At 23.3% G+C, this 24,620-nt stretch overlaps 9 protein-coding genes across 9 annotated transcripts; 6 read left to right on the top strand and 3 right to left on the bottom strand. All coding sequences in view use genetic code 6, as the record gives it.

Moving 5' to 3' along the window:
- Window positions 1–414: 414 nt before the first annotated feature.
- On the bottom strand, window positions 415–2,637 carry TTHERM_00624730 (granule lattice protein; the record flags this gene model as incomplete). Its single annotated transcript, XM_001022599.3, has 3 exons — window positions 2,428–2,637; window positions 633–1,564; window positions 415–532 (listed from the first exon to the last, which is right to left on the bottom strand). Exons 1-3 carry the CDS (start codon window positions 2,509–2,511, stop codon window positions 415–417), a joined length of 1,134 nt encoding a protein of 377 aa, XP_001022599.2. The 5' UTR covers window positions 2,512–2,637.
- A 965-nt stretch (window positions 2,638–3,602) lies between these two features.
- TTHERM_00624720 (granule lattice protein) lies at window positions 3,603–5,386 on the top strand (the record flags this gene model as incomplete). The annotated part of the gene is made up of 4 exons (XM_001022598.4): window positions 3,603–3,785; window positions 4,159–4,578; window positions 4,664–5,133; window positions 5,212–5,386. The coding sequence occupies exons 1-4, from the start codon at window positions 3,666–3,668 to the stop codon at window positions 5,384–5,386; spliced, it is 1,185 nt and encodes a 394-aa protein (XP_001022598.3). The 5' UTR covers window positions 3,603–3,665.
- Window positions 5,387–6,686: 1,300 nt separating this feature from the next.
- On the top strand, window positions 6,687–10,429 carry TTHERM_00624710 (EF hand protein; the record flags this gene model as incomplete). Its single annotated transcript, XM_001022597.2, has 13 exons — window positions 6,687–6,706; window positions 6,817–6,988; window positions 7,112–7,269; window positions 7,352–7,414; window positions 7,479–7,563; window positions 7,626–7,793; window positions 7,855–8,058; window positions 8,110–9,147; window positions 9,216–9,369; window positions 9,440–9,668; window positions 9,718–10,076; window positions 10,132–10,238; window positions 10,292–10,429. 13 exons carry the CDS (start codon window positions 6,687–6,689, stop codon window positions 10,427–10,429), a joined length of 2,895 nt encoding a protein of 964 aa, XP_001022597.2.
- Window positions 10,430–10,947: 518 nt separating this feature from the next.
- Window positions 10,948–11,787, top strand: TTHERM_00624700 (eukaryotic translation initiation factor 4E; the record flags this gene model as incomplete). The annotated part of the gene is made up of 1 exon (XM_001022596.4): window positions 10,948–11,787. Exon 1 carries the CDS (start codon window positions 11,032–11,034, stop codon window positions 11,785–11,787), a length of 756 nt encoding a protein of 251 aa, XP_001022596.3. The 5' UTR covers window positions 10,948–11,031.
- Window positions 11,788–12,683: 896 nt separating this feature from the next.
- Window positions 12,684–14,443, bottom strand: TTHERM_00624690 (hypothetical protein; the record flags this gene model as incomplete). Its single annotated transcript, XM_001022595.4, has 10 exons — window positions 14,360–14,443; window positions 14,246–14,282; window positions 14,080–14,186; window positions 13,894–14,026; window positions 13,752–13,847; window positions 13,632–13,701; window positions 13,358–13,579; window positions 13,234–13,311; window positions 13,012–13,173; window positions 12,684–12,768 (listed from the first exon to the last, which is right to left on the bottom strand). Exons 1-10 carry the CDS (start codon window positions 14,375–14,377, stop codon window positions 12,684–12,686), a joined length of 1,008 nt encoding a protein of 335 aa, XP_001022595.3. The 5' UTR covers window positions 14,378–14,443.
- Window positions 14,444–15,745: 1,302 nt separating this feature from the next.
- TTHERM_00624680 (hypothetical protein) lies at window positions 15,746–15,961 on the top strand (the record flags this gene model as incomplete). The annotated part of the gene is made up of 1 exon (XM_001022594.1): window positions 15,746–15,961. One exon carries the CDS (start codon window positions 15,746–15,748, stop codon window positions 15,959–15,961), a length of 216 nt encoding a protein of 71 aa, XP_001022594.1.
- Window positions 15,962–17,497: 1,536 nt separating this feature from the next.
- TTHERM_00624670 (hypothetical protein) lies at window positions 17,498–18,928 on the top strand (the record flags this gene model as incomplete). The annotated part of the gene is made up of 2 exons (XM_001022593.3): window positions 17,498–17,957; window positions 18,018–18,928. Exons 1-2 carry the CDS (start codon window positions 17,552–17,554, stop codon window positions 18,926–18,928), a joined length of 1,317 nt encoding a protein of 438 aa, XP_001022593.2. The 5' UTR covers window positions 17,498–17,551.
- A 266-nt stretch (window positions 18,929–19,194) lies between these two features.
- Window positions 19,195–20,631, top strand: TTHERM_00624660 (protofilament ribbon protein; the record flags this gene model as incomplete). Its single annotated transcript, XM_001022592.4, has 6 exons — window positions 19,195–19,399; window positions 19,491–19,596; window positions 19,750–19,864; window positions 20,104–20,331; window positions 20,392–20,445; window positions 20,497–20,631. 6 exons carry the CDS (start codon window positions 19,195–19,197, stop codon window positions 20,629–20,631), a joined length of 843 nt encoding a protein of 280 aa, XP_001022592.3.
- Window positions 20,632–21,347: 716 nt separating this feature from the next.
- Window positions 21,348–23,030, bottom strand: TTHERM_00624650 (hypothetical protein; the record flags this gene model as incomplete). The annotated part of the gene is made up of 1 exon (XM_001022591.1): window positions 21,348–23,030. The coding sequence occupies one exon, from the start codon at window positions 23,028–23,030 to the stop codon at window positions 21,348–21,350; it is 1,683 nt and encodes a 560-aa protein (XP_001022591.1).
- Between the last annotated feature and the right edge of the window lie 1,590 nt (window positions 23,031–24,620).

The following is a 24,620-nucleotide window of genomic DNA, read 5'->3' as shown; positions in this document are numbered from 1 at the left end:
TTATTAATAAAAAGATAAAAGATTTTGGGATTTAATTTTGCATTTTAATTAAATGAATTTCAAAAAATGTGAATGAATATATTTTTAAATAAATAAACAAAAAAATGAATGAATTAATAAATCAAAAAATGAATGATTGTGTGTTTATATATATGTATGAAATTTAATGTATTAATTATCAAATTTCGAATAGACAAACAAATATTAATGGAATTTAAAAAGATATGATTTGTAAAAAGTAATGATATTGATTCATAAAAAAGTAAGAAAGAAGTACAACATAGACCATGATATGAATTGTTGTTTCGTAAACATATATTTTAATATTCTTCTTCAAATCATAAATACTCAAAGCTATTTGAAGTAATATCGATTATAGGAATAACCTTAAATTTTGCTTGTATATTAGAGAAATCAAACATCAACAGTTAATTCATCAGCATAAGCAGAATCGTTAATGTTTTCAACAGCAGGAACAACCTTGCTCTTGAAATATTCCTTGAGGGCTTATAAGGTAGCGAGTTATTGATCACTATTAATATAAATATAATTAAATAAATTATTCATTATAAGTAGGAGTAAAATAAATAAATGAAAATATGGAGAAATGAATGAATAAATAGATTAATTACACTTCGTTCTTGAAAGAAGCATATTCTTGATCGTATCCAGCGCATTAATCTTAAACTTAGCTAAGATTTTAGTTGGCTTAGTCAAGGATAGCTTAGGTTTGTTGGATAAGACCAGCAAGTTAGGCTAATCTGTCTTCATTTTCTTAGATTTAACCTTAGTATTATGAAATAAGGTTGTTAGAATTATCAATAAGTTGTTCGAGATTTGCAATGTTGGAGGTGAGGCTATCAACAACTTATTAGTGTCTTTAGTCATTAGCAGCACTTTAGTTTCTTAATTCTTCTAATAAATCGTTAATGAGAGAAACAACCTTAGCAAGACTGGATTAGTCAACTTCGTTGGTGGAGCTAGCCATTTCAGTCAAGACGTTCAAGATGGGTTGAACGAAGTTGGAAGACTTGTTGGCAAGGTGCTTTTGGAGGAGAGTAACAACGTTACCGAATCTAGCCTTAGATTAGATGAAACCGGAGGGGTTAGTTTACAAGGTGGCTAAGAGCTTGAGAGCTTATTCACAAGCAGCAATAGCATCAGCGTAGTCCTTAGAGGATTCAGCATAAGAAGAGTTTTCATCATCTAATTCCTATTAGGCGTTGGCTAAGTTATTTTAGTTTTCAGCGAGGGATTATTATTCGTTGTTTAAGTTTTGGGTGAGGTCAGCAACGGCTTAGTTTCTTTAAGTTTATTCGTTTTAGTAGTTGCTCAAATCACTTTCAGCTTAATCAATGTTAGCTTAGATGGTAGCTTCTTGATCACTGCACCAGCCTCTTTGTCTTTGGATTTCAGCATCATTGTGATCTCTGGTATTTTCGAGTTAAGCTTCAATAGTGTTCAAGGCTTCAGCAATAGCATCTAATCTACCAGCACTTTATCCAGCACCTAAGTTTAATTAAACCAAAGAAGCAACGGTGTGACCGAAGGGGTTGCTCTTAATCTATTAATAAAAAAATTTAATGTTAATAAAAGTATTAAACATTTTAAATATTTTAAAAAGAGAGTCAGACAGACAGAAGAAAATTAATTAATTAATTAAAGCATATTCATTCAACTTTATGGTTGTATTTATTTTAAATGAATAAACACCTTCTTCAGAGTTTCAATAAATTAGTGAGCTTAAAAAAATAATATGGTGGGTATATTCTGTGTTAAAGGCTAGATGAATAAAAGGTTCAATTAGCTTAAAACAAATCTCAAACAAGCACCTGATATACCATTAAGGAAAGAGTTTGTTGGTTGCAATTTGATTGATTTCCAAAACGTTTATGTGAAAAGAATAAAAAAGCTTTAATTGTAAAATTAAAGAAGTTAAAAAAACTGAGGGATTAATGAATGAATCATCTTTAATTTAGCAAAATTAAAGCTAGTTCAATTAAATGCAGTTGGTTTTGATTGACGTTTATTTGATTAGTTGTTTTTACTTTTCGCATTTCTTTTCACACTTAAATTATAGAAAACCTCATTCTGTATGTTTGTTTGTTTGTTTGTTTAATCTTAAGAGGATAAGCGATCTTCTTTTTATATTCTTTGGGGGTAAGAGTGGAAATCTTAAATAAAAAAATTTTTGAATGTGAAGAGCTGTATCCTCCATATATTTCTTTTTTTATGCAACGCGATACTCCTTTTGTGTATTCGATTGATTAAACATCAAATTTAACTTAGTTGTAACTTCTCGTTGCTCCATGAGAAGTTATTAATAATTAAATTATCAGGTGAGGAGAAAGTGAAAGTAGGTGGGAAGATAAAATGCTTTATCTCATATTTGGTCTGATCTCTTTATTAGATTAAGAAATAGCTTACTTCAAGGAAAGCAGGGGTCTCGAAGACACTTGTGGCTTGAGCAAAAATGCACAAAGTAGCCAAAACGATAGCTAAATTCTTCATCGCAAGGAATCGAATATTACTTTTCTTTTGTTTTTTTTTTTCGTTTTTTTTAATTTATTTTTCTTTTTTGTTTATATAAAAAATGAGTTTTTGCTTATTAATTAATTTATTTTTTTCATTCTCTTTTGAAAATAAATAATGAAGATTGCTTTAATTAATAAAGAAAAACAAAAGGAAAGTCGGGGGAGAAAGCCAGTTGATAACAAAAAATCCTATTCTATTAAACCTCTTTGTTTTTTAGCCGTTTTCCGAAACAGATATTAAGTTAAAACGTAGAAATCTAATTCCTTGTATTTTGTATGCTTCCATTCATTTTCCTTAATCAAATTTTCTTAAACGAATCTTATTCTATTTAGATAATTGACGCTTTTATCTTTCATTATTATAATTGAAGCCCTCTCAATAGCATCATCCCATTTTATCATGTCCAAAAAAATATTCAATAACGCACTTAGGAGCACTCAAAACTTCAAATATAAATTTGTTTTTCAAAAATGGATTCAAATTACCCCTTAACCCGGATATGCTTTTAAATACAAAAATGGTAGGTATTGTTGTTATTACAAAGATGAAAATACTAAACTGTGATAAAAATTTATGAGCATGAAATATGTTCTTTGTTTAAGGATACCTACTTAAATTTCCATACCTCTTCAACAATTTAAACGTTATATTGGAGAAAGATTATGTTTAAAAGCTAAAATAAAATGATTGCCTTATATTGTTAATAATAAATATAAAATAAATACTTAATAATGCATACAATCACTTGATAAAATGAATGAAATTTTATGAGCATTAAATAATATTTATTGATTTTGCATTAGATGTTACCAGAATGTTTATGCATTCAAAATTTTAGATGAAGAAATAAAAGGCAGCAAAATTAAAAACGATTCTTTATTTGATTAAAAAAACATATTTTCTCTCCCATAGCAGCACCTTTATTTTGATTATCAAGTATTGATTTGTTATTAATTGAAATTTATTAATTTTCATTTTAAAACTCATTACAAAAACATTAAGTTATCAAATCGAATAGCTTATCTTGCTTGCTTTTTTAGATTGAAGAAGTAAAAACTTCAAAAACGAAAAAACAAATAATATTAAATCAAAAAATAACAAAAAAAACAAAAATTAAAAGGAAAACAATAATGAGATACGCTGCTCTCTTCCTTCTTGCCTTAATCAGCTTCAACGCTGTTTATGCCGTCTCTCTCAGAAAGAGCTCTGACGCCATGAAGACTTCTTTCGCTCTTGAAAGATTGAGATTCGTAATGACTCACTTTCATATTATCATTTTCATCAAGGAGTGAACCACTTTTTCACAAAGTCTTCATTTTTTTTTCGAATGACTAATTACTTTGTAAACCATAAATCTTAAAGTCAGTCGCTCCTTGAAATACTTTGCTCTCATTTTAGAATAAAATATAACTAAAAATGAAAGAAAAAACAAATGCCCAAGCAATCTAACATAATTTCATATTATTTTCTACTTGATTGCTAATCTTATAATATCAAAATTTTTATTCAACCTGCCACAGTGCCTTTTTCCCCTTTTGATACATAAATACATACATTCAATAAGCCGTTTTATTCAATAAAATTAATTTTAATAAAATTATAATATTATTTATTTAAAATAAGATCGGAAAGAAATCTCCTATTGCTAAACAAATTATCTCTGCTGTTGAATTACACTTAACCACTGGTGGTTTGGTTGATGATGTCATTGATTTAGTCAAGTAAGCCTAAGAAGATGTTGCCAACAGAAACGTTGCTCTCCAAGCTGAATACACTGCCAAGAGAGGTGCTTTGGAAGATTAAATTAACACCACCACCTAATAACTCAATGAAGAAAACGACAGATTAGCTGTTGTTAACGACGCCATTGATGCCCTCAACGGTTAAATCGACAGTTTGAACACTCAAATTGCTAACCTCGTCTAATAACTCTAAAACCTCTAAGCCAGAGAAGATGCTATCAACTAAGCCAGAGAAGTTGATGTCAAGACCTACGAAGTTAGAAAGTAAAGAGATGAAAACTCCCTCGCTGTCTTGGAATAAGTACTTGCTTGCTTTCTTTTTTGACTTTTTTTTTTAATAAAAATGAAAATAATTCTAATTCTAAACTTTTTAAATAATAAAATAGATCATCCAAAGATTACTTGCCTTATAACAAAGAGGTAACGCTTTCCTCCAAGTCTCCAAGAAGGAAATCGAAAGAATCTTGAAGAGAATCCCCAAGTCCAACCCCATCCAAGCTTTGGTTCAACTCTCCACCAAGTTCGACGAATAAAGATTAGCTGAAGTCATTAGCAAGCTCTAAACCATCTAAGCTGCCATCCAAGCTTCTTACATTGAAGATGCTAACGGTGAAGTTGCTGACAAGTAAAGATACGATGCTCTCATTTAAGAAATCGCCACCATCAGAGCCCAAACTCAATAATAATTAGCTGATGCCTAATAAGCTTTGAGTGATGCTGAAGCTTCCTTAGCCTAATTCGTCCAAGAATAAGGTAACTTACAACAACAAATCGCTGTCAACGAAGGTATCCTTGCTGATGCCCAAGCTGCCTTAGCTCACACCATCGCTACCTACGAAGCTAGAATCCAAGAAGGGTAATTAATTAATTGATTACATTTTTTAATATTAATTGTATTAACTTTTAATAACTTTCATATTTTTAAAAATTATAGTCAAGAAGCTCTCGCCGCTATCAACCTTGCTCTCGATGTTTTACAACAAAACTAATCAGACTTATAAGGAGTTGAAGATTTCTCTAATGCCTACAATGCCTACCAAGCTGGTAACAGTACTGATGCTGGTGATGATGCTGGTGATGATTCTGGTGTTGAAGGTGAAGCTTTCTGATATAACTGATGATCAGTTTAAATACAAACTTATTTCTAAAACTAAATAAATAAAGTTATTGTATTTTATAAGATACTTTGAATGTTTGTATTAATCAATTTTACTTTTTTACAAACAAATATAAATAAAGTTTTATATTAACTTATTTTCTTTCTTTCAAGTTTTTTATTTTAATTTAATATTTTTCAAAATCAATATTTCAACATCTAAAATAATTTTTACAAAAAAATGAATATTTTATTGAATAATAAATATGTTGCTATTAAATACTAGATGAAATATATAAACTAAATAAAGTTATATTATTTACTTGAAAAAATTTTAAATCTAATCTTTATTATTTTAGTTTTAAGATTCTTTTAAATATAAATTAATAATATCATTTTACATCTTTTTTTATAATAAATCTTCATATTTTTTAAATATTTTAAATAAATGATTATAAATCCAAATTTTTATCAAATTTGTTTGTTTAAAACTTTTAATAATTGTATTTAAGGTAAGGCTTTAATTTTATGATAATATTTGCTTATTTCAAAAATTTATTAACAGTTTGTATGAATAAAGTAACAGCATTTTAGCTAACTAAATATTTATTAAAAATTTGTTTTATCTAAAAATCTATTCAAATTTTTAAAAATACACATTTATCATTAAACCATTTGTTAAAATAAATGGTTTTTATAAAATACATTTTATGAAATTACTTATAAATATTATAAATATAAATATGTGCATACAAAGTACTTAAAATAGCCAGCTAAAACTTATATTAATTTTTAAATAATATATTTTCTTATAAAATTAAAATGGATTGAGCTTTTAAATATTATTGGTAAATGTTGAATTTTAAGATATTGTTAACAGTAACAACTTTTAAAAGCGAATAAACAATTATCTGCTTTGCTATCTTGTTATAAATAATCTATTCAGTTTATAAAAATTATCAAATTTTGTATCGAAATAAACAATAAAATTTATTTATTAAAATAATTGGATATGATAGTTAGAGTATCGAATAATATTAATTTTTGAAAGTTATCGATAAAAATTTAACAATCTATTTGTATCTAAATTGATTAAATAAGTTAACTATTTAATTAATTAGTTAATAATCAAATAATCTCTTTTTGATTTATATCTAAGAAATGTGATTTAATAAAAAATTTTGAAAATAAATAATTTTTATTAAATAGGAAAAAAATAATAAAGAAAAGTTGTTATTAATTTAATAAGCTAAACCATTTAGAAATTAAATAAAGAGTTTTCAAACCATTAAAACATATATAGATTTAAAATTATGGAAGGGCTGATTCATAGGTAAACTTTATAACATCAATCATAACTATAATGAAAATATTTTATTTTAAATTTAGCTTTATTTTAAAAATCAATTTTCATATTTTTTATATTCTAATTTGTAAAAATAGATTTAAGACAGAACTTTTGAGAAAGCTTGATTAGCGCTCCTCTAGCAAATCGGGAGTAGAAGCAACTTTGATTAAATCATTTAAGTTTTTTGACTTATAGAACAATGGCTTGCTCTCAAAAAATGAATTCTTTAGAGGACTTGCAAAAGTTGGAGTTGTTCCTGAAATAGATGTAATTAGTTAATTATTTAAATTAATGAGCATCTCAAAGCAACAATATAAATTAGCATTTAAAGAATTAAAATAATTTTTAATATTTTTTAATGATATTAAATATTTTTTTAAAATTCATTAGGAAACAGATAAGCTTTTTAACTACTTTGATGAAAACAAAACGGGAAAAATAGATTATAAAGAATTTACAGCATTTATTTTACAGAAATCTGAATCTGCAAAGTCTTAACAATCTAATTCTTAATTCGGTTAAGATTCATAAATTGATAATGCTTCTAGGTAAATAATTATAAATTCAAGCTTCAAACATTTAATATGAAGTGTAAAATAGGTATAAAAATTCTTTTTTAATTATAAATAGCGTATCATCTAAATAAAATATTGGATATACATAAAGCAAAGTACCTCGTGACGATTTATAAGAGTAAGGAAACAATTTAAAATGAATTATAAATAAAATTTTTTCTTTTTGAAATATTTATTGCTAGTTGTGAAAGATTCTACGAAAAAGTCAGACAAACTCTTTCACTAAAAGGGGCATCAGGTCTCTTAAGTTTTGCTTTAATGTTAAAGGTAATTTAATATTTAATGAATTATATCATTTGACTAAGAATTGTTAAATGAATTTAAATCAGGTCTTAGATAACACAGGAAGAAAAACAATAAACATAAATTAGTTAGAAAGTGCCTTAAGTGACTTTAAAATTTAGGAAGATCCTGCTGTTATTGAAAAAGTATTTTACTACCTTGATAAGCATAATTATGGTAGCATCAATTATGAAGATTTCTTGAATAAGCTAAAAGTAAAATTTAATATTGCTTGAAAAATATAATGAATTAATTGAAATTTAAATTAAAAAATAGGTACCTTTAAATCCATTTAGAAAAAGTCTAATAACTCAAGCATACACATTTTTAGATAGATCTAATTTTGGAGTTATAAACACTGCAGTTGTAAAAAGTTCATACAATCCTTCAAATCACCCAGATGCGGTCAACGGATTTAGAGGAGAAGAAGACATAAAATTAGAATTCCGTAGCTCATTTGAGAGTTATCTTGATTTAAGAGTATTAAATAATTTTATTAGATTAAATATTAAGATTTAAAATTTAATTTAGGATATTCATGATGACAAAATGACCTTCGAAGATTTTGTAGACTATTATACATTTTTGAATCATTTATGGGAAGGCGATGAATCATTTAAATAATATATCACAAATATCTGGAAACCTGATGTTAATAATAATAAGGGAAGTAAGTACAGCTAAAATAATTTCACTCCTGATAGAAATTAATTTTCCCCTCCTATTAAAAATACAATTATGGGAAACGATCATCTCAGTTAGTAAGTAAACTAGGTTTCTTAATTTGATTAGCAAGATAGAAGAATAAAGTAAGGAAACTTCGAAGATGATAGATATTCTTAATAGTCATAGCAATAGAATAATAATGCTAGACCTTTTGATTAGCAATCTTAATTATCTAGATAGAGTTAGGCACAAGGAAAAAATCAGTATGGATCAGTAGCAAATAATTTAAGATAAGTAGAATTTGATAGATAATCTCAGTAATCTTAGTAAAGATAAAGATAGTAAATCGGTCCAGCATCATAGCAAGTAGATTAGGATACTTAAAGTATGTGTTCTTAGGCAACAAGCACACGCTTCATGCAAGAAAATAATGTTTCTCAAAGATAAATAGAATTAATTTTGATAAGAATCAAAAACAGACTAGCAAGCAAAGGTCCCAGAGGATTCTTAACACTAGAAAGACAGCTAAAAACAACTGATGTTGATAATGATGGAAGATTAAATTTAGTAGAGTTTAAAAAATCAATCAGCAACTTTAAAATAGAAGTAACTGAAACAGAAGTTACCATTATCTTCAATTTATTTGATCCATAAGAAACTGGCTAAATAAGTTTGTTTGAATTCCTAAATTCTCTTAAAGGATAAATGAATTAATTTAGATTTAATTTAGTAAACGAAGTATTCAATAAAATTGATCAATATGGTGAAAATGTCATTACATTTGCTGATATTCAAAGGGAGTTTTATCCTAGAGCTCATCCTGATGTTAAAACTGCTAAGCGCCACGAAGATGATATAGCACAAGAATTATTTTCTACACTTGAACTTCATAATAAATTATATGTAACAAATTTTATTTATTTATTTCAATGCTCATTTTTACTAAATTTACAACTTTATTAAAATAAAAGAGTGATGTGCCAAGTAATGAAATTTCTAGAGAATAATTTATTGACTATTACAATAACATGAGTGCTTCTATATAAGATGATTAATTATTTGAGTCTATATTAGTAAACACTTATAGATTATCTTAATAGAATTCTTTAATTAATAAGTATGCAGGTAAAATAAATAATAAATAAATTTATAATTTAGAAATAATTTATTTAATCAAACATTTTAAAAATATAAGGCTAGAGAAATGCATTTGATCCTGAAAAGAAAGGATTTTTGCAAGATCATCATAGATTTATAGTAAATGGTGGTACAGTTTCATCAAATGCTCCCTTTGGTACCTCACAAGAACCTACTCATTATTCAACTTAGCTCAGACCTTATACAAGCAATTCATAAGTTGGCTCTATGAGAGGATCTCCTGTTAAATAACCTAATCTTTACCCTCCTCGTCGTCCTTAAACACAGTAACTATTTATTAAATATTTAGCATGATAAATACCTTTTTAAAAATAGGGAGCAACCATAATAATAACCTCAAAAAAATCCTCTTAATGAATTTAGATCTAAAGTTGCTCAAAGAGGAGTTAGAGGGTTCATTAAATTATACTAAAAATTTAGAAATGTTATGAGAGATAATTAGAGTGTTATTTCATATCAATCTTTTGTTTAAGCTTTGAATGAACTCCGTTTATAAATTGAAAATCCTTAAGATATATTTAATTAATTTGAAAGATAAGGATCTCTAGATCTAGAGGATCTTTTCAAAGCCCTTAAAGGTAAAATTGCTGAGCATAGATAGCAACTAATAGTACATTCATTTACTGGAATGGATAGAACCAGATGTGGAGAAGTCCCCTTGGAACTTATCAAATGTAAAATTACAACATAAAATCAAACTTTTTACAAAAATATAATTTTATTAAATAGAAACTTACGATAGCAGAGGTCACCCAAATGTTAAATTAGGAAAGGTATCCGATGAAGAAGCATTATAAGATTTTATTGATTCATTTGAGCTTCATATGCAAACTTTTGTAATATAAAAACAACTAATATTGAATTGATATTTATTTTATTTTATAAAAAGAACCCAAACAATTTGAATTAAGGAATAGTCCATTTCAATGAATTCTTTGAGTTTTATCACATCACAAGCTAATGTATAGAAGATGATTAATATTTCGAAATTATGATGAGAAATTGCTGGCACTTAAAAACTTATTGATCTTATTTACAATTAAAAAAAAAGAATAAATAAACCCATAAATGATCATAAAAATAATTATATAACAACTTAATTAATAAAAACTAATTAAAATTTTATACTTTTTTGTAAATAATTAAGTATCTCTTTGCATATTTATCAATAATGTTAATTAATTAAACCAAAAATTTTATAATAGTTTTGTTATTTAGCTTAATACATAAACTATATATATAAGCTGATTGTTTTCATAAGCTTGCTTGACATAATAATTCTATTTAAGTATTTGCAAATATTTTAAGTGAAATTCAATTATTTTTATCATTTCATTATAAAATGTATTAAAATTTTATTCATTTATCATAATCTCCTTTTATACGGAATATTTTTATTTTTAATAAAATCACATACATACCTTTTTGTCTATCAATTAGGTAGAGTTTAACAAATAAAGAAGGAAAATTAAACTTGAATGTATTTTATTTGAAATCATATGACTCATAAATTAATTAATTAATTATCTCATATTTTTATAAAGAAAAAATAATTAATTTAAAGGAAATTAATTAATTGCATAAATATTCAATAAACAGTTTAAAAGTGATATTTTATATAAAAGAAAAATGGCAGAAAGGATGAACAACAACACAGGAAATAAAGGAAATAACAATAATAATAGCAATACAAATAGCAATTATGTTTAAAATAATAATAATAACAAAGATGGAAAATTTAACAGATGGCAAGGATAATCTCAAGGAAATAGCTATAATGATAACAAAGATTACACTCCAAAAGAAAATATTCCAAAATAGCCTTACTAATTGAGAAATAAATTTCATTTATCTTTCATGAATCCAAATGATAACATTACCAATTTAAACTACGAAAAATCCATTATTCCTATTGGAGATATTGAAACCATAGAAGATTATTTTAATTATTATTGTCATATTTATAGACCATAAGATTTGTAATCTGGATCTTTTTATCTTTTTCTAAAAGATATCTAACCAATGTGGGAAGACTAAGCTAATAAAGGTGGTGGTAGGTTCAACATAAGAATGAAAAAAGGATTTGTAAATAAGATATGGGAAGATTTAATTATGGGTTTTTTAGGCGAGACTTGTGAAGAAAAAGATTTACTTAATGGATTTGTTTTATAAATCAAGCAAGAATAGGATATTATATAGCTGTGGATAAAAGATTCTTCAAAATCAAAGCCTTCTGCTAAATCAAAAATATAAACATGGATTGCTGAAACTATTGGATACGATCCAGCTTTAGCCTCATAAACTTTTATTTACTAACCTCATTAAAAGGAAACAAAATCTCATGCTGCCCATAAATCATCAGCAAATCCTGTTAGAAAATCTTGAAAAATGCTATAAATCTATCTATGTTTATTTATCTATCTATATTTAAATATTTAGAGAGTAATTAGTTATCACATATAAATATAAAATTATTATTCACTGATTTAAATAACTTACTGACTTAAAATATTTTTTAGGAAAAAGGGAATATCTAATAATATATTATCAGTTTAAAACTATTTCATTTTTACATTTAAAGATTTTATTACATAAGAATTTATTTAATAATGTGTGTATTATTATAAATAATTATATGGTTTTTAAGTATTTTAAGCCTGTTTGCTCTTTCAATAACTTGATTTAATTGGGATAAACAAACTAAATAATATTTTAAATAATTATATATTAATATACTAATGGTAATAATCATTAACAACATTAATATTTATATTAGCAAATAAATAAATGATTTAGATATATCTTTAACTTGTAGTGTGAAAAATATTTTATTACTGCTTTAATGGTATATAATATTAACCTTATTTAATATTTATCTTGACGAATAAATAAATGGATAAGTAATTTTTAAAGTTGTTGTGTTTTTTTTTTTTTTCAATTAAAAAATCTGATAATAAAAATAAACAATTTTTATATTTTTATATAAAATTAGTTGAATTTCAATGAAAAATAGCAATATTAAAAATTTTTTTAATACTTTTATCAACTATTAATCAAAAATAAGGGTTTGTAATATTTTTGATACTTATGTGTTCTCTCGATAATAAAATTTGATAGGATAAAACAACTAATATAATCATTTATACTGTAGCCAAACAAAAAAAATAAAATTTACTCTATTATTAATTTTTATTATTTGTTTATTTGTTATTCATTTTAAAATATTTAAACTATTTAAAAATTTTTAACACTTCTAAGCCAACTTAAGGAAATATTTTTATTCAAATAACGCTTCTCAAATATGTTTAAGTTGGTTAACCTTTTTACAGCAATAAAGAGTTATTTATCTACCCTTTTTGGTCTATTCTATAATTAATTAAAAAATAATTTTATGTATTATTTTGATATTATCCAGAGCTTTTAATATAGATTTTATTTTATCAAAGCCTGTATTAATTTGTAAAATTTCAAAAAATAAATGAATTGGTGGAAGAATATTTCTCAATTATATATTTGTTACAAAAATCTTTTAAAACTACTGGCTTTTTATATATTTTGGTGAAGTAAATAAATGAACTCAGATATCAATCAAAATTTATAAAATTTTACTTTTAATGCTTGCTTTTAAGGTACCCATCATAATTTTTTCCGAAAGCAGTGCTCTTGGTATATTTTTATTATTATTTAATTTAAACAGGATAGACAATTTGATACTTTTGAGGGGAATAACTACCTTTACTTTCATAGGTTAAATCTCTTGCATTAAGTCTCCTTTTATAATTTATTATTTGATTAAATATATAAATTATGTATGATAGCTTTAAAATTTACAAAACTGATTAATTGTTAGTGTTGCACATTTTTCTAATCTTTTCCTTTAAATCTTTCCTCATTTTCTCAACTTTTTTACTATAAAAATTAGAATTAGATTATAGAAAACAAAAAATAAATTTACAGAGCATCTATCCATTTATCTAATCTTATAGAGTCATCTTGATGTTTTACTGCTTCTCTAAATTCTTACTCTCTCTTTAAAAATTCATCTTAAGATGCACTTCTATTATGAGTTAGATTAGAGTTATTTCTTACTTCACGAATTTATTCTAATTAATTCAACAGATTTTCTTACATGTTTTTAGAATTTTATAATTCCCTTGCGAGTGCTTTATTTTATTCACTAATAAAAAAATAATAAGTATTATATTAGTAATTTTTTATAACTTTTTTACTTCAAGCTATATAATTATCCTACTAAACGGTTTTGCTGCTCATCATACTTTTCTGCTTCTTGGGCTAATACTATTTATAAATATATAATTAAATATACATTTTTAAACTCTTTTCATTACATTATTAAACCTCTTCTAGTGTATAAGTTTTCTTCACTTACTAAGCCTATGAGTTAGTGTTTCTAAAGCTCATATTATATAATTCTTATTTTTCAGCTATAATTTATATTTTTTTATTTAAATTACATTTTAAAAAAATTACCTTGCGTATTTTGGGCAGATTTATTTCTAATTGAACTATTTTATTATTTTTATTAAGGCAGTGATTCCCTATCATTTAAGCTTTCTATTTGGTTATAACTGACTGTTTTTTTCTAGTTTGTAGGCTTTTTAATCTAGTAAATAACATATGATTATATTTTTTTAGAAATAAGTTTTATTTAAGTACTGGAATAGGGGAATCAAATGAGTCATTTTATTTATATTATGCATTATTTTCTATATTTTATAAACCTTGTGGGGAACTAAATTCATCTGATGAATAAACATGCTAATCTTTTTATATTTATAATATAATATTTAATCCTACTGACCAAATATCAAAAATAAAATACCTTAGGAAGGACTTAAATTTAAAGAAGATCCTTTTTTCTATTAATAATTTATAAAGAGAGATGAATTATTTGTTAAATGTAAAGATTTGCTTTATAGAAATGAGCTTTTATTACATTTGAGGAGTAATTCATACAAAATGTGTCAGTAATAATTATGCGGCTATTTTATGATTTTGCTTCGAAAGTAAAAGATATTAAACAATTAATTAATTTTATAATAATTATTTGAATTACAAAGATTTTTTTTACCAGCAATTTTATAATTTCTATTATTCATTTGAACAGAAATTAATTGAAAATTTTTATTTTTTACATTTATTATAAAGAGAAATTAAATAATTAGCTGAATCTTCGTTCTTAAACTTTAATTAAAATAATTTCTAGATAATCAATTAATTAAAATAAATAAATCAATAAATTATTTTTATTAATTCTAAAATTTATTTATTTAAATAAATATTTTGAATTTATATTTTTAAATTGAAATTAACAATTTCACTATTTATCTTGTTTTTTACGAAATGTCTTTTATTTTTATTAAACTATTCCCAAAATCTATCTATTCACTTTTAATTTTTTGTAAAGAATTTTTTGATTAGTTTTATAATTTAAGAAAAAGAATGAATAATTCAAAATCATTCTTAAGGTTTATTAGCTAAATAATGTCTTTAATAATCTCTGATAAAAAAATAAAAATTTCAAATTTTTAATCATATTATTTAGCAATAAATAAAAATGAGCCATACATATAAAAAAACAATCTATTTATTATTATAATTATTCTTTTTTTATTAATTTACTAAATAGCTAAATATTAAAAAAAATAATCTTGTTATGATTCTTTTGATATTAAAAGAAATCATAAATTAATATGTCTTTTTCTTAAACTTACCTAGTTTCATTAGTTTGCTTAAATATAAAAAATTGAGTTAACATAAATTAAATAAATAACTTTAATAATATTCTAAATAGTCTTAGTATTATTTTAATATATGCATGTTTTATTTAATTATTTAGTTTAACTACTATATTATTAAATTACATGTTTAGAAAAATATTATATAAAACTCACTTCCTTTTAATAACAATATTCAGCAAGATTATAAGATTAATAGATAATACTTATTTTTATATTTAAAAAATATTTTTTAATTTTCAATCATATTATTTAATCTTAAATTGCATGATGATTTTAACTAAATTTAAAATGAGAATTATATACTAAAATCTAAATAGAAATTTATAAAATAGAAGAAAGTATTTAAAATACAAAAGCCATTTTAAATTTTTTATATTTCCATGTTGTAATAGAATATGTTTAGAATTTTCTATTATTTTCTAAAATTAAACTGATATTTTCTGATAGGATTTTCTATTTTAATATCTATCTTTAATCATTTATTATTTTATTTGGAGATATACTTTTTATTAATTAAAAATATCTAAAAGTTTCTATAAACGTTAACAGCAATAATTTAAAATATAGTAAAGTAGTTAAAAATGTCTTCCTTTTGCTCTTTTCTTTGGGGTGTTGCTATCGGATCTTCTGTAATGTACTAAGTATCTCCTAGATATTATAATCCCATAAAAAAGAATGTGATTCTCCCAACTTAATAAGAATTTAAGAAGTAAGAATTAGATGGATGGAGTATCTGCGGTACATTAGGTAAAGGAATTAAAAATTCAGTTGTAGAAATGTGGAAATAGTAATAATGAAAGAAAATAATTATTAATGTTAAGTACATGATTTATGTAATTAAAATAAGCTTAAATATATGAGTGGGTTTATTAATGTCTTATATATTCATCAATATAAACTGTATAAATTATAATTTCAAAAAATAGAAAAAAACTAACTTTGAGATAAAACATGTTTAAATATAAATTCTAATTTTTATAACATCAAAAATATTTTAATTATTATCTCTAATTACTCGGTTGATCAATTATTAAGGAAAAAAGCTATTAGTATAAAATTAAATTATTGATTGTTCAAATAAAAAACAATATTGCTTTTATATAAAGATAGATAAAGATATATTTATCTTAAATAGAACTTTGAAATTTTAGTTAAGCTTTAAAATACAAAGAGCCTTTAAGACTAGAAAAAATTTAATATTCTAAAAAGTATATTTTAAATTTAAATTTTGATATCACTATTTTTTGCTTGTAAGTTGCTTCTTTTCACTTTATTTAGTGAATTAAGAAGTTAAAAGTTAATATAATTATTCAGAAAAAATATTTTATAACCTTAAAGAATTTATTTCTGAGTGTTTATTTACAAAATTTGATAGAAATTTAAAGTTTATAAATCTCATAATTTTGTAAATAAATAAATAATTTCCTTTTTTTTCAAAATAAGTAAAAAAATTTACTAATTAAAATAGAGCTTTGAACCTTCTATAAATTTCGATGAGAACTATTTTATTGTTTAAAAATATTTAAGTATCTATTTATATTGTTATAGAATAATATTTAATTTATAGATTGTTTTCTTTAATTAAACTTATTAGCTAAAATATCTATTTTATTATATTTATTATATTGCTATTATTAAGGTAAAAAAAATCAAATAAATTTTGAAAAGTTGTTTTAGTAATATTTTTTAGATCATAAAAAACATTTAAATGTCCTATTTTTGCTATCTATTATTGGGTAGCACTATCGGTTCTTTCATAATTTACTAATTGCTTCATAGATATTATTTACTTATAAAAAATAATGGGATTATACCAATTAAATAAGAATTTAAGAAAACAGAACTAAATGAACACTCAATTTTTAACAAATTTAGATAAGGACTTAAGAAATAAGATATTGATATTGTAGAAATATGGAAAAAAAGAATGAAGCTAAAAATAAATTATAGTAAATAATTTATTAAAAAAATAGGTTGTTGATTTTAATAAAATAATTTTTACTATTAAATAAAAAAAAACTAGAAAAACTAGATTTAGTTAGCAAATTTATTTAGTTTTATATTATATATTTGAGTGAATAAATTTAATAATTTTAAAATAATAAATAAAATACTTTTAAATTTTGATAAAGTAGTTCGTATCTATAGGATGGATGCTTTTATTATTTTAGATTGCTGGATGATTAATTTTTTTTATATTAAATAAAAGAATAAACAACATAATTAAAAATAAAAATATTTTATTTTTATTTTTTGTAAACACTTTTAACAGAATCTTTTTTACAAAAATTTGATACAAAAATTTATAAATTATCAAAACAGTCTCAAATATTTGTAAAAAGATTAAAAAATAAAAGAATCAAATAAAAAGAATTTTAATAATAAAAATGTAGTCCTCTAAACCTTCTATTATTTTTGTTAACTAGCCTGAATAGATAATTGATGAAGCCCTCAAAAGCTAAATTAAAAAAAAGAAAGTTGAAGACTCTTTTGACTTGTCAAAAATATTAGAAAATCTTCATGCTATAAATATTTTTGAAAGTTTTAGAAAATATGTTCCTTTATCCTAATACGAACAATAAGGTGAGGAGTACTATAAGTTAAAGTCAGAATAAAATGTATAAAAATACATGAAATTGTTAGATGGCACAGCTCATATTATTGTTGAAGTAAGAAACGATGAAGGATTATTATTAAATTAAGAGAGCAAGGATAGATCTTTGAAAATTTCACTCTTTAACGAGGAATCCAACCATTTTACTGGATATCATTATGCATGTCTATTTTTAGAAGGTAAAAAAGATTAAACTATTAAGTAAATAATAGTTAACTTTTTATTATTTTTTATCAAAGAGGGAGAAGAAGCTTGGTTTATATTTGATGATGGATACACAACCCCATTTAGTTTTGTGAACACACTTTAGTCTTATTAAAAAGATATAGAAACATAATCAGTATCTAAGGTTTATAAAATAAAATTAGAAAAATTAAAGCTGTAGGTTAAGAAAAGAGAGTTCAAAGAAGGATAGGAAATAACATAAGAAGAAAGAAAAATTATTAGATAAGAAGAAATTGAAAATTTGAAATTATAGAATTAAGAACTTTAACATAAAAAAGAAGATATTACTGAAAAGTACTTCAGATAAGGAAAGTTTAATGAAGCTTTTTAGAAATATTAAAAGCTTGAAATACATACAGAAAATATTTACAACAAGTATGCTAAATTTATTGAAGATACTTAAGAAGACATAATAACTATCAAAGCACTAAAAATTTAAATAGCATAAAATAAAACAGTGGCTGCAATGAAAGCAAAACTATACTCAAAAGCTTGTGAGAGTGCTTAAGAACTACTTAAACTGGACCCTGAAAATTAAAAAATGCTTTATGCTTAAGCTAAGAGCCTATATAAGCTCTCATATTTTGATTAGGCTTATGTTGAGTTATAATAATACATTAAAAAATTTCCAGATGATGCCTAGACTAAATTAGACTTTGAATAGTATATAAATACTTGCAAGTAAAAACTGGAATAAAGTTAGAAAAACCAAGCAAAAAATTATAAAAAGATTTTTGAAAATATGGAATAAGAAGAGTAAAAAGAAAAACTAAGAAAACTAACTTAAAAGAGCATAGATGAAAGCTTAAAGTAAGATAAAGAAATAATTATCAATAAGATTCTCAACAAAGATGGATATGAGTTCAATACAGAGTTTGATTTGATATAAAATTTAGATGAAGATAGTTCTTAAAATAATATTTGATTTTTATTTTAAACTGTCATAAATAAATAAATACAAAAATTTGTCTTTTATAATTTATGTTTGTGATTGATTAGCTAATTTTGTATTCATTTTTAAAATAAATTTAATTGGTGTTTAAAATAAAATAATTATTCGTACATTTAATTAAAAAAATTATTGTTTATTTTTAAGCTATTTTTTGTGTTATAAGCAATTTCAATTTATTTATGGCAAAAAACAACATATTTAATGATAAATGACTGAGATAGTAATTAGAATTCAAATGCATGAAAGAATTAAGTTAAATAATAGATAAGCAAATCTCTTAATTAAATTTGTTTGGAAAAATCAAAAAAAGAAAAAGATAATCAAATATATATAAAATGAGTGGAAATACAAATAGCGATTTTAATAGAACTAACTATCAACATAAAGAATAAATTATAAGATGTGGTATATCTTCTCTTAAATGCTTAGACGGTGAAGATTTGAGTAAATAGCATTTGCAGTTGTCATTTTTAAATCTTACAAATTTAATATTTTGATGCTCTAATAAGTTTTACAAATAGTAAATTATTTAAAGATTAAGGTAATAGAAGGAGACTCTAACAACTTTAACAAAGAGACTGGATTGAATAGTAGATTAGAGAAAAAGAAGAGAGAAAACGTTAAGAAGATGAAGAAAAAAAGTAAAACTACAATTTATTAACTTTAATTAGTTTCTTTAAATAAACTAATTGATTGCATTTTTATTGCTAAACATTAATTATTATTCATTATTATTGAAACAACTTTTATTAAGAAAATGATAATAATATTTCTTATATTGATATACATTTTAGGGCTTTTGAATAATAAACATTACATATAAATATGATGAGAGGAGATTTGGAAGATAATTTAAATTAAAAAAGAAGAAACTGGGAAAAGAATACCAAAGAATTCAACATTTAATAAGTAATTAGCTAACCCTTTAACTGTTTTATAAATTTATTATAAATAAATACAATTTCTAATAAAAGCAAGCTTATTGATATTAATTAAATTATTTTTAATGCATTTTAATATATTTATTGATTGATTGAAAAAAAGATTAAATTGTTTATGAAAAAATAAATTATTTAATATGATTCAAACAAAACAAAGTAAACTAGAAATCTTTAATAAATTCATTTGTTAAATTTATCAAAAAATAGAGAAATGAAAAGTTAGATTATGAAAGATCCTCCCATCTTGATAATTAAGCATAAAATTAGTATCACATTACATATTGTAACACAAATAATTTCCAAACAGAAAATACTGGCACTTGTACAAGTGCATTTGGTCCTCATAGAGTTATACCTTATCACTGGAAAGGTATGAATCCTCAATAAAAAAAGGATATTATTCTTGAACAAGATTAATAACGTCATGAAAGAGAAGTATTTTAATTCGTTACATAAATAGAAATAAAAAAAATATTACTTTTATAAATAATATAGATATTGAAGAATTTAGAGAGAGATGAGGATAAGGCCTTTTCTAACTAAACTGAAGTAAAAAAAATTATTTATTTTATATATTTTTAAAGTTCTTTTATACAAAAGCATAATAGATTTATGTTGATCAACCTAGAAAGATAAAAAAATAGATAACATAGATAAAGAATGGATGAAATTAAAGAATTTAACCTATTAGCTGCTAAGGAATAAAAAATAAAACTTAAGCACATGTATGATTGATTGATTGATAGACTAAAAAAATATGAAATGGAACTTGAAATAAGCAAATATATCATATTAATTTTATAAAGAGAAACTTTTTACAGTAAATATAAATATAAATTAAATTCTTTATGTTAAGTATTTAATTTGTAAAATAATTTTTTAATTATGCAAATATTATCGTTCAATATATCAATCAATATAATTAATTATATTTATTTTCACTTTTATTAAATTATTTAATTATTTTTCTAACAATTAATTAGTTATTTAAATTAAATATTAAATTACTTTTTTTCATTAAATTAAATTAATATTTTGATTCTTTAAATGTATTAAAGCAAAATATTCAAAAGTTATGAACGAAACCAATTTTAATAAATAGAATTAACTATTAATACTTATTTTTTTTTTATAATACAAACTTAACAGATCGTAACATTATAATTAATGTTTTTATGAGCTTTATAATAAATTAATGTTAAAATAATACCAATATTAAAAAAAGGAAATATTTTTTAATTGATAAATTCAATGCCAAAAAATTTCTATGAAATATAAATAAATATTTAATAGTAAAATATTGATTAATTATTTTTTTTAATTATTGATAATAATAAATCAATTTTAATTAATTTCTGTTTTTTACTTTATCATTCATTTATTTATTATTCTTTTTTTTAATGAAAAATTGCAAAGCTTTTTATCCTTAATATTTTATAAGGCTTATTAATTCAAATTTTAAATTCATTTGTTGCTGAAAAGCTTTACTAAGAAGATTTTTAATAAATAGAATTTGATAGTGCTGGGTCAATATTTTATGATATTTCTTAGTCAATAAATTTAAGTGTGTTTTTACAATTATCAAGTGTTTGTGTATCCCTCTGGTGAATTTTATACTTTAAAAGTTTTAGAGGATTGTTCATTATTTTATCCTTTTCTGGTAAAAATGTGTCATAATATTTTTTCTTTATATTCATGTACTTTTAGTAAGAATTTGGCTCATTACTTATTGTAGTACTAGGTTAAACAGTATTTGTAAGAGTAGTTTATTTATTAGTAGATCTTGAATCTTCTTCTCCAGTTACATTTATAGAAGCTGACCTTTTCTTAAATTCGTTAAACATTGTGCTTGTTTCACCAAATACTCTATTCAAGTTACTTACAGGATTATTTTTAGGAGGTTTAGCCTGCTGTTATTGGTTAGACATCTTGAAACCACTTGTTGCCAAATGATGGGCTTATAAAGCACTTCTTAAGATTGCATCAGAATCCATTCTATTTTGATTGTCAATATTGTAGTTTGAAGAGTTATGAAATTAATTATAGCTACTCAGATTATTTATTTTATCTTCTTTTACTAAAGCACCTACTGAAGATTAAGGATGGTGTTAATTTACATTATATGAATTATTTTCCTTTTGAGCACTAAATAGCGAATTTTTGAATGAATTTATTGATATTCTGTAAGGATCTGATGCAGAATTCTGTGAAGATGTGGGAGCAAATCCTGTAGGATCTTTAGTATTTGAAAATTCTTGATATGCTTCTCTAATTTTGTTATTGATAGAAGACATTCTATCTTATATATCTTTGTTGTTTAAGTTATGAGGATTAGCAGGAGGATTTGAGGTTAAAAAGCTTGCAGATTGTTGCTAGTAACCTTCCCTTTGAAGCATATATCCATACTTATCAAAGGCATTACGAGAGTTTTCACGTGAAAATAAATTATTGTTAGAGAAGCTGTTATTATTAAGGTTATAGCTTGCTGCATTATGAGTAGTCTATTAATCAGAAAGGCGAGTTGAGTCTGAGTTAGTATCTTTAAATTGTTTTGAATAATTATGAAGTAAATTTGAATATTCTTATGCATCTTTCTTTAAAGAATTGATTATCCCTAATCTTCTCAATTTTGTGTCTGAAAGATCAAAATCACTGTCTTAACTGTGTGAAAATTAGTTGTGCTATTATTCATTTTATTTTTAAAATTTCATTTAATTTTATTTTCCTAAAGGCGGCCTGCTTTTATTAGAATCAGCAAATCCTAAACCACTTTCAGATTCTTCTCCATCTAAGCTATTTTCGAAAGTTGCTGTATCAAAATTTATTGTTCTTGGTTAGTTTTCGCTCGGGTTATATCTTTAAAAATCTGAATTATTTGGATAGGAAAAATCTTAGGTATATTTATCCTAAATTCTAGGAGGAATGTTTGAATTTTTTAAGTTATTGAGCTTGATATCAAAGCTATCTATGTTTAAATTATTTTTTATTTCAATTTTATTATTATTGTTCAAATACTAATCTTTTATTTTTAAGTCTTCATCATTTAGATCATCTAAAGTTAACTCTTAAATTTATCTATCTTAACCAGGGCTATTTAAATTAAATGAGACTTCATCTTTTTGGTCATTGAACATCTCAGCTCGCTTGTTTTACATTAAAATAATAAAAAGCAGGAATGAATAATAAATAAAGAAGTAAGAAGCTTTGATTATATTTTAATTTTTGATTTTGTAAATACACAAATTACTGATTATCTTTACCTTATTGAAATGTAATTTATTTGTTAACAGTATAATAACTTTTTATCTAAAAGAATTATTTATTTTTTAATCAAATTTTAAATGATTTAAGTTTTGAAATGATAAATAAAATATCGTTAAAAAGCAAATTAAAGACAAATCAATAAATTAATTAATTAAACATATTTCATCAAAAATAATTTATATGATTTTATTATTTTATTATAAAAAACAATATTTATGAGTAAATATTTTTTTGAAATAGTAAAAAAAAATAATGAAGGATGTTTGTTATATATTCTTATTATTTTAGAAAGAAAAATTAATACTAATCAAAATAGAACATAATCTATTCTGTATTTTATGATAAAATAAATCAAATTAATATTTTCTTTAACTTAATTTTTAAAGTAGAACAAAGAAAAAGAGACAGAAAGACTTCAATAATAATAGAAGTTTTATAAATATAAAGGATTTATTTAATCTGCTCTTTCTTCTAAGTTAGAATCATCACTCTCAATCGATTGAATACAAACAATTAAAATTTGAATATAGCGTTTGCTAAAATGAAATTATAATAAATGGAAGATTTTAGTTATTATGCTAGATTAATTAAAGATTATTCTACCAGAGATAATATAGAGAGAAAAAAAGAAGGCAGATACTCTTCTAAGAACACATATAAATATGATTCAGATATAAAATCAACTAAATCTTTTAGAACTGGTTTGAAAACAAAGAAATTTACTGAAAAGAAAGGTCTGCAATTTTTGAAAATTAGATTTTGGAATTATATGCCGAAAATAAATCCATTAGGATAGTTTAGGATAATTTGGGATATTTTTGTTGGAACATCTACCTTATACCTATTTTTTGCTATATCAGTGAGCTTATCGTTTGGCCAATCTATTTTGATGGATCACTTAGAAGCATTTATTGCAATATTTATTTTAGGAATTTTTATTGACCTTAATACAGGCTTTTACTAGTAGGGTATATTGATTAAAAATAGAAAAACAGCTGCTTTAAATTACTTAAAGTAGTATTTTATCTTTGACTTAATATCTACAGGAAGTCTTATAGGATAGCTATTTTGTAATGATTTTTAGTATTTTATAATATTCTTTTTTCTAAAAGTTAAGTATTTCACTAAAATAAGTAAAATTTTAAAAGAAGTTCTTCATATAAAACCAATATTTCGTGATATTGAGTCCTTTTTTAAAGTTATTTGTGTTATTATTTTTGCTGCTCACTTTTTTGCATGCATTTATATATCAATGGCAAATTATTTTGAAATAACGAATAATTGGGTGAGTAAACAAGGGCTAGATATACGTAGCTAACAATACTCTGTATATATTAGAGCATTTTACTATTCTACGGTTACTATGCTTACTGTTGGATATGGAGATGTCACTCCCGTAAACAATGCAGAATACGGTGTTGTTATATGCACTATTCTAATTGGATGCATTTTCTTCGGTT

Source organism: Tetrahymena thermophila, assembly GCF_000189635.1.
Source record: "Tetrahymena thermophila SB210 genomic scaffold scf_8254479, whole genome shotgun sequence".
Taxonomy (NCBI): Eukaryota; Ciliophora; class Oligohymenophorea; order Hymenostomatida; family Tetrahymenidae; genus Tetrahymena; species Tetrahymena thermophila.
Note: the sequence above shows the minus strand (reverse complement) of the source record. Positions and strands in the feature narration are given on the sequence as shown.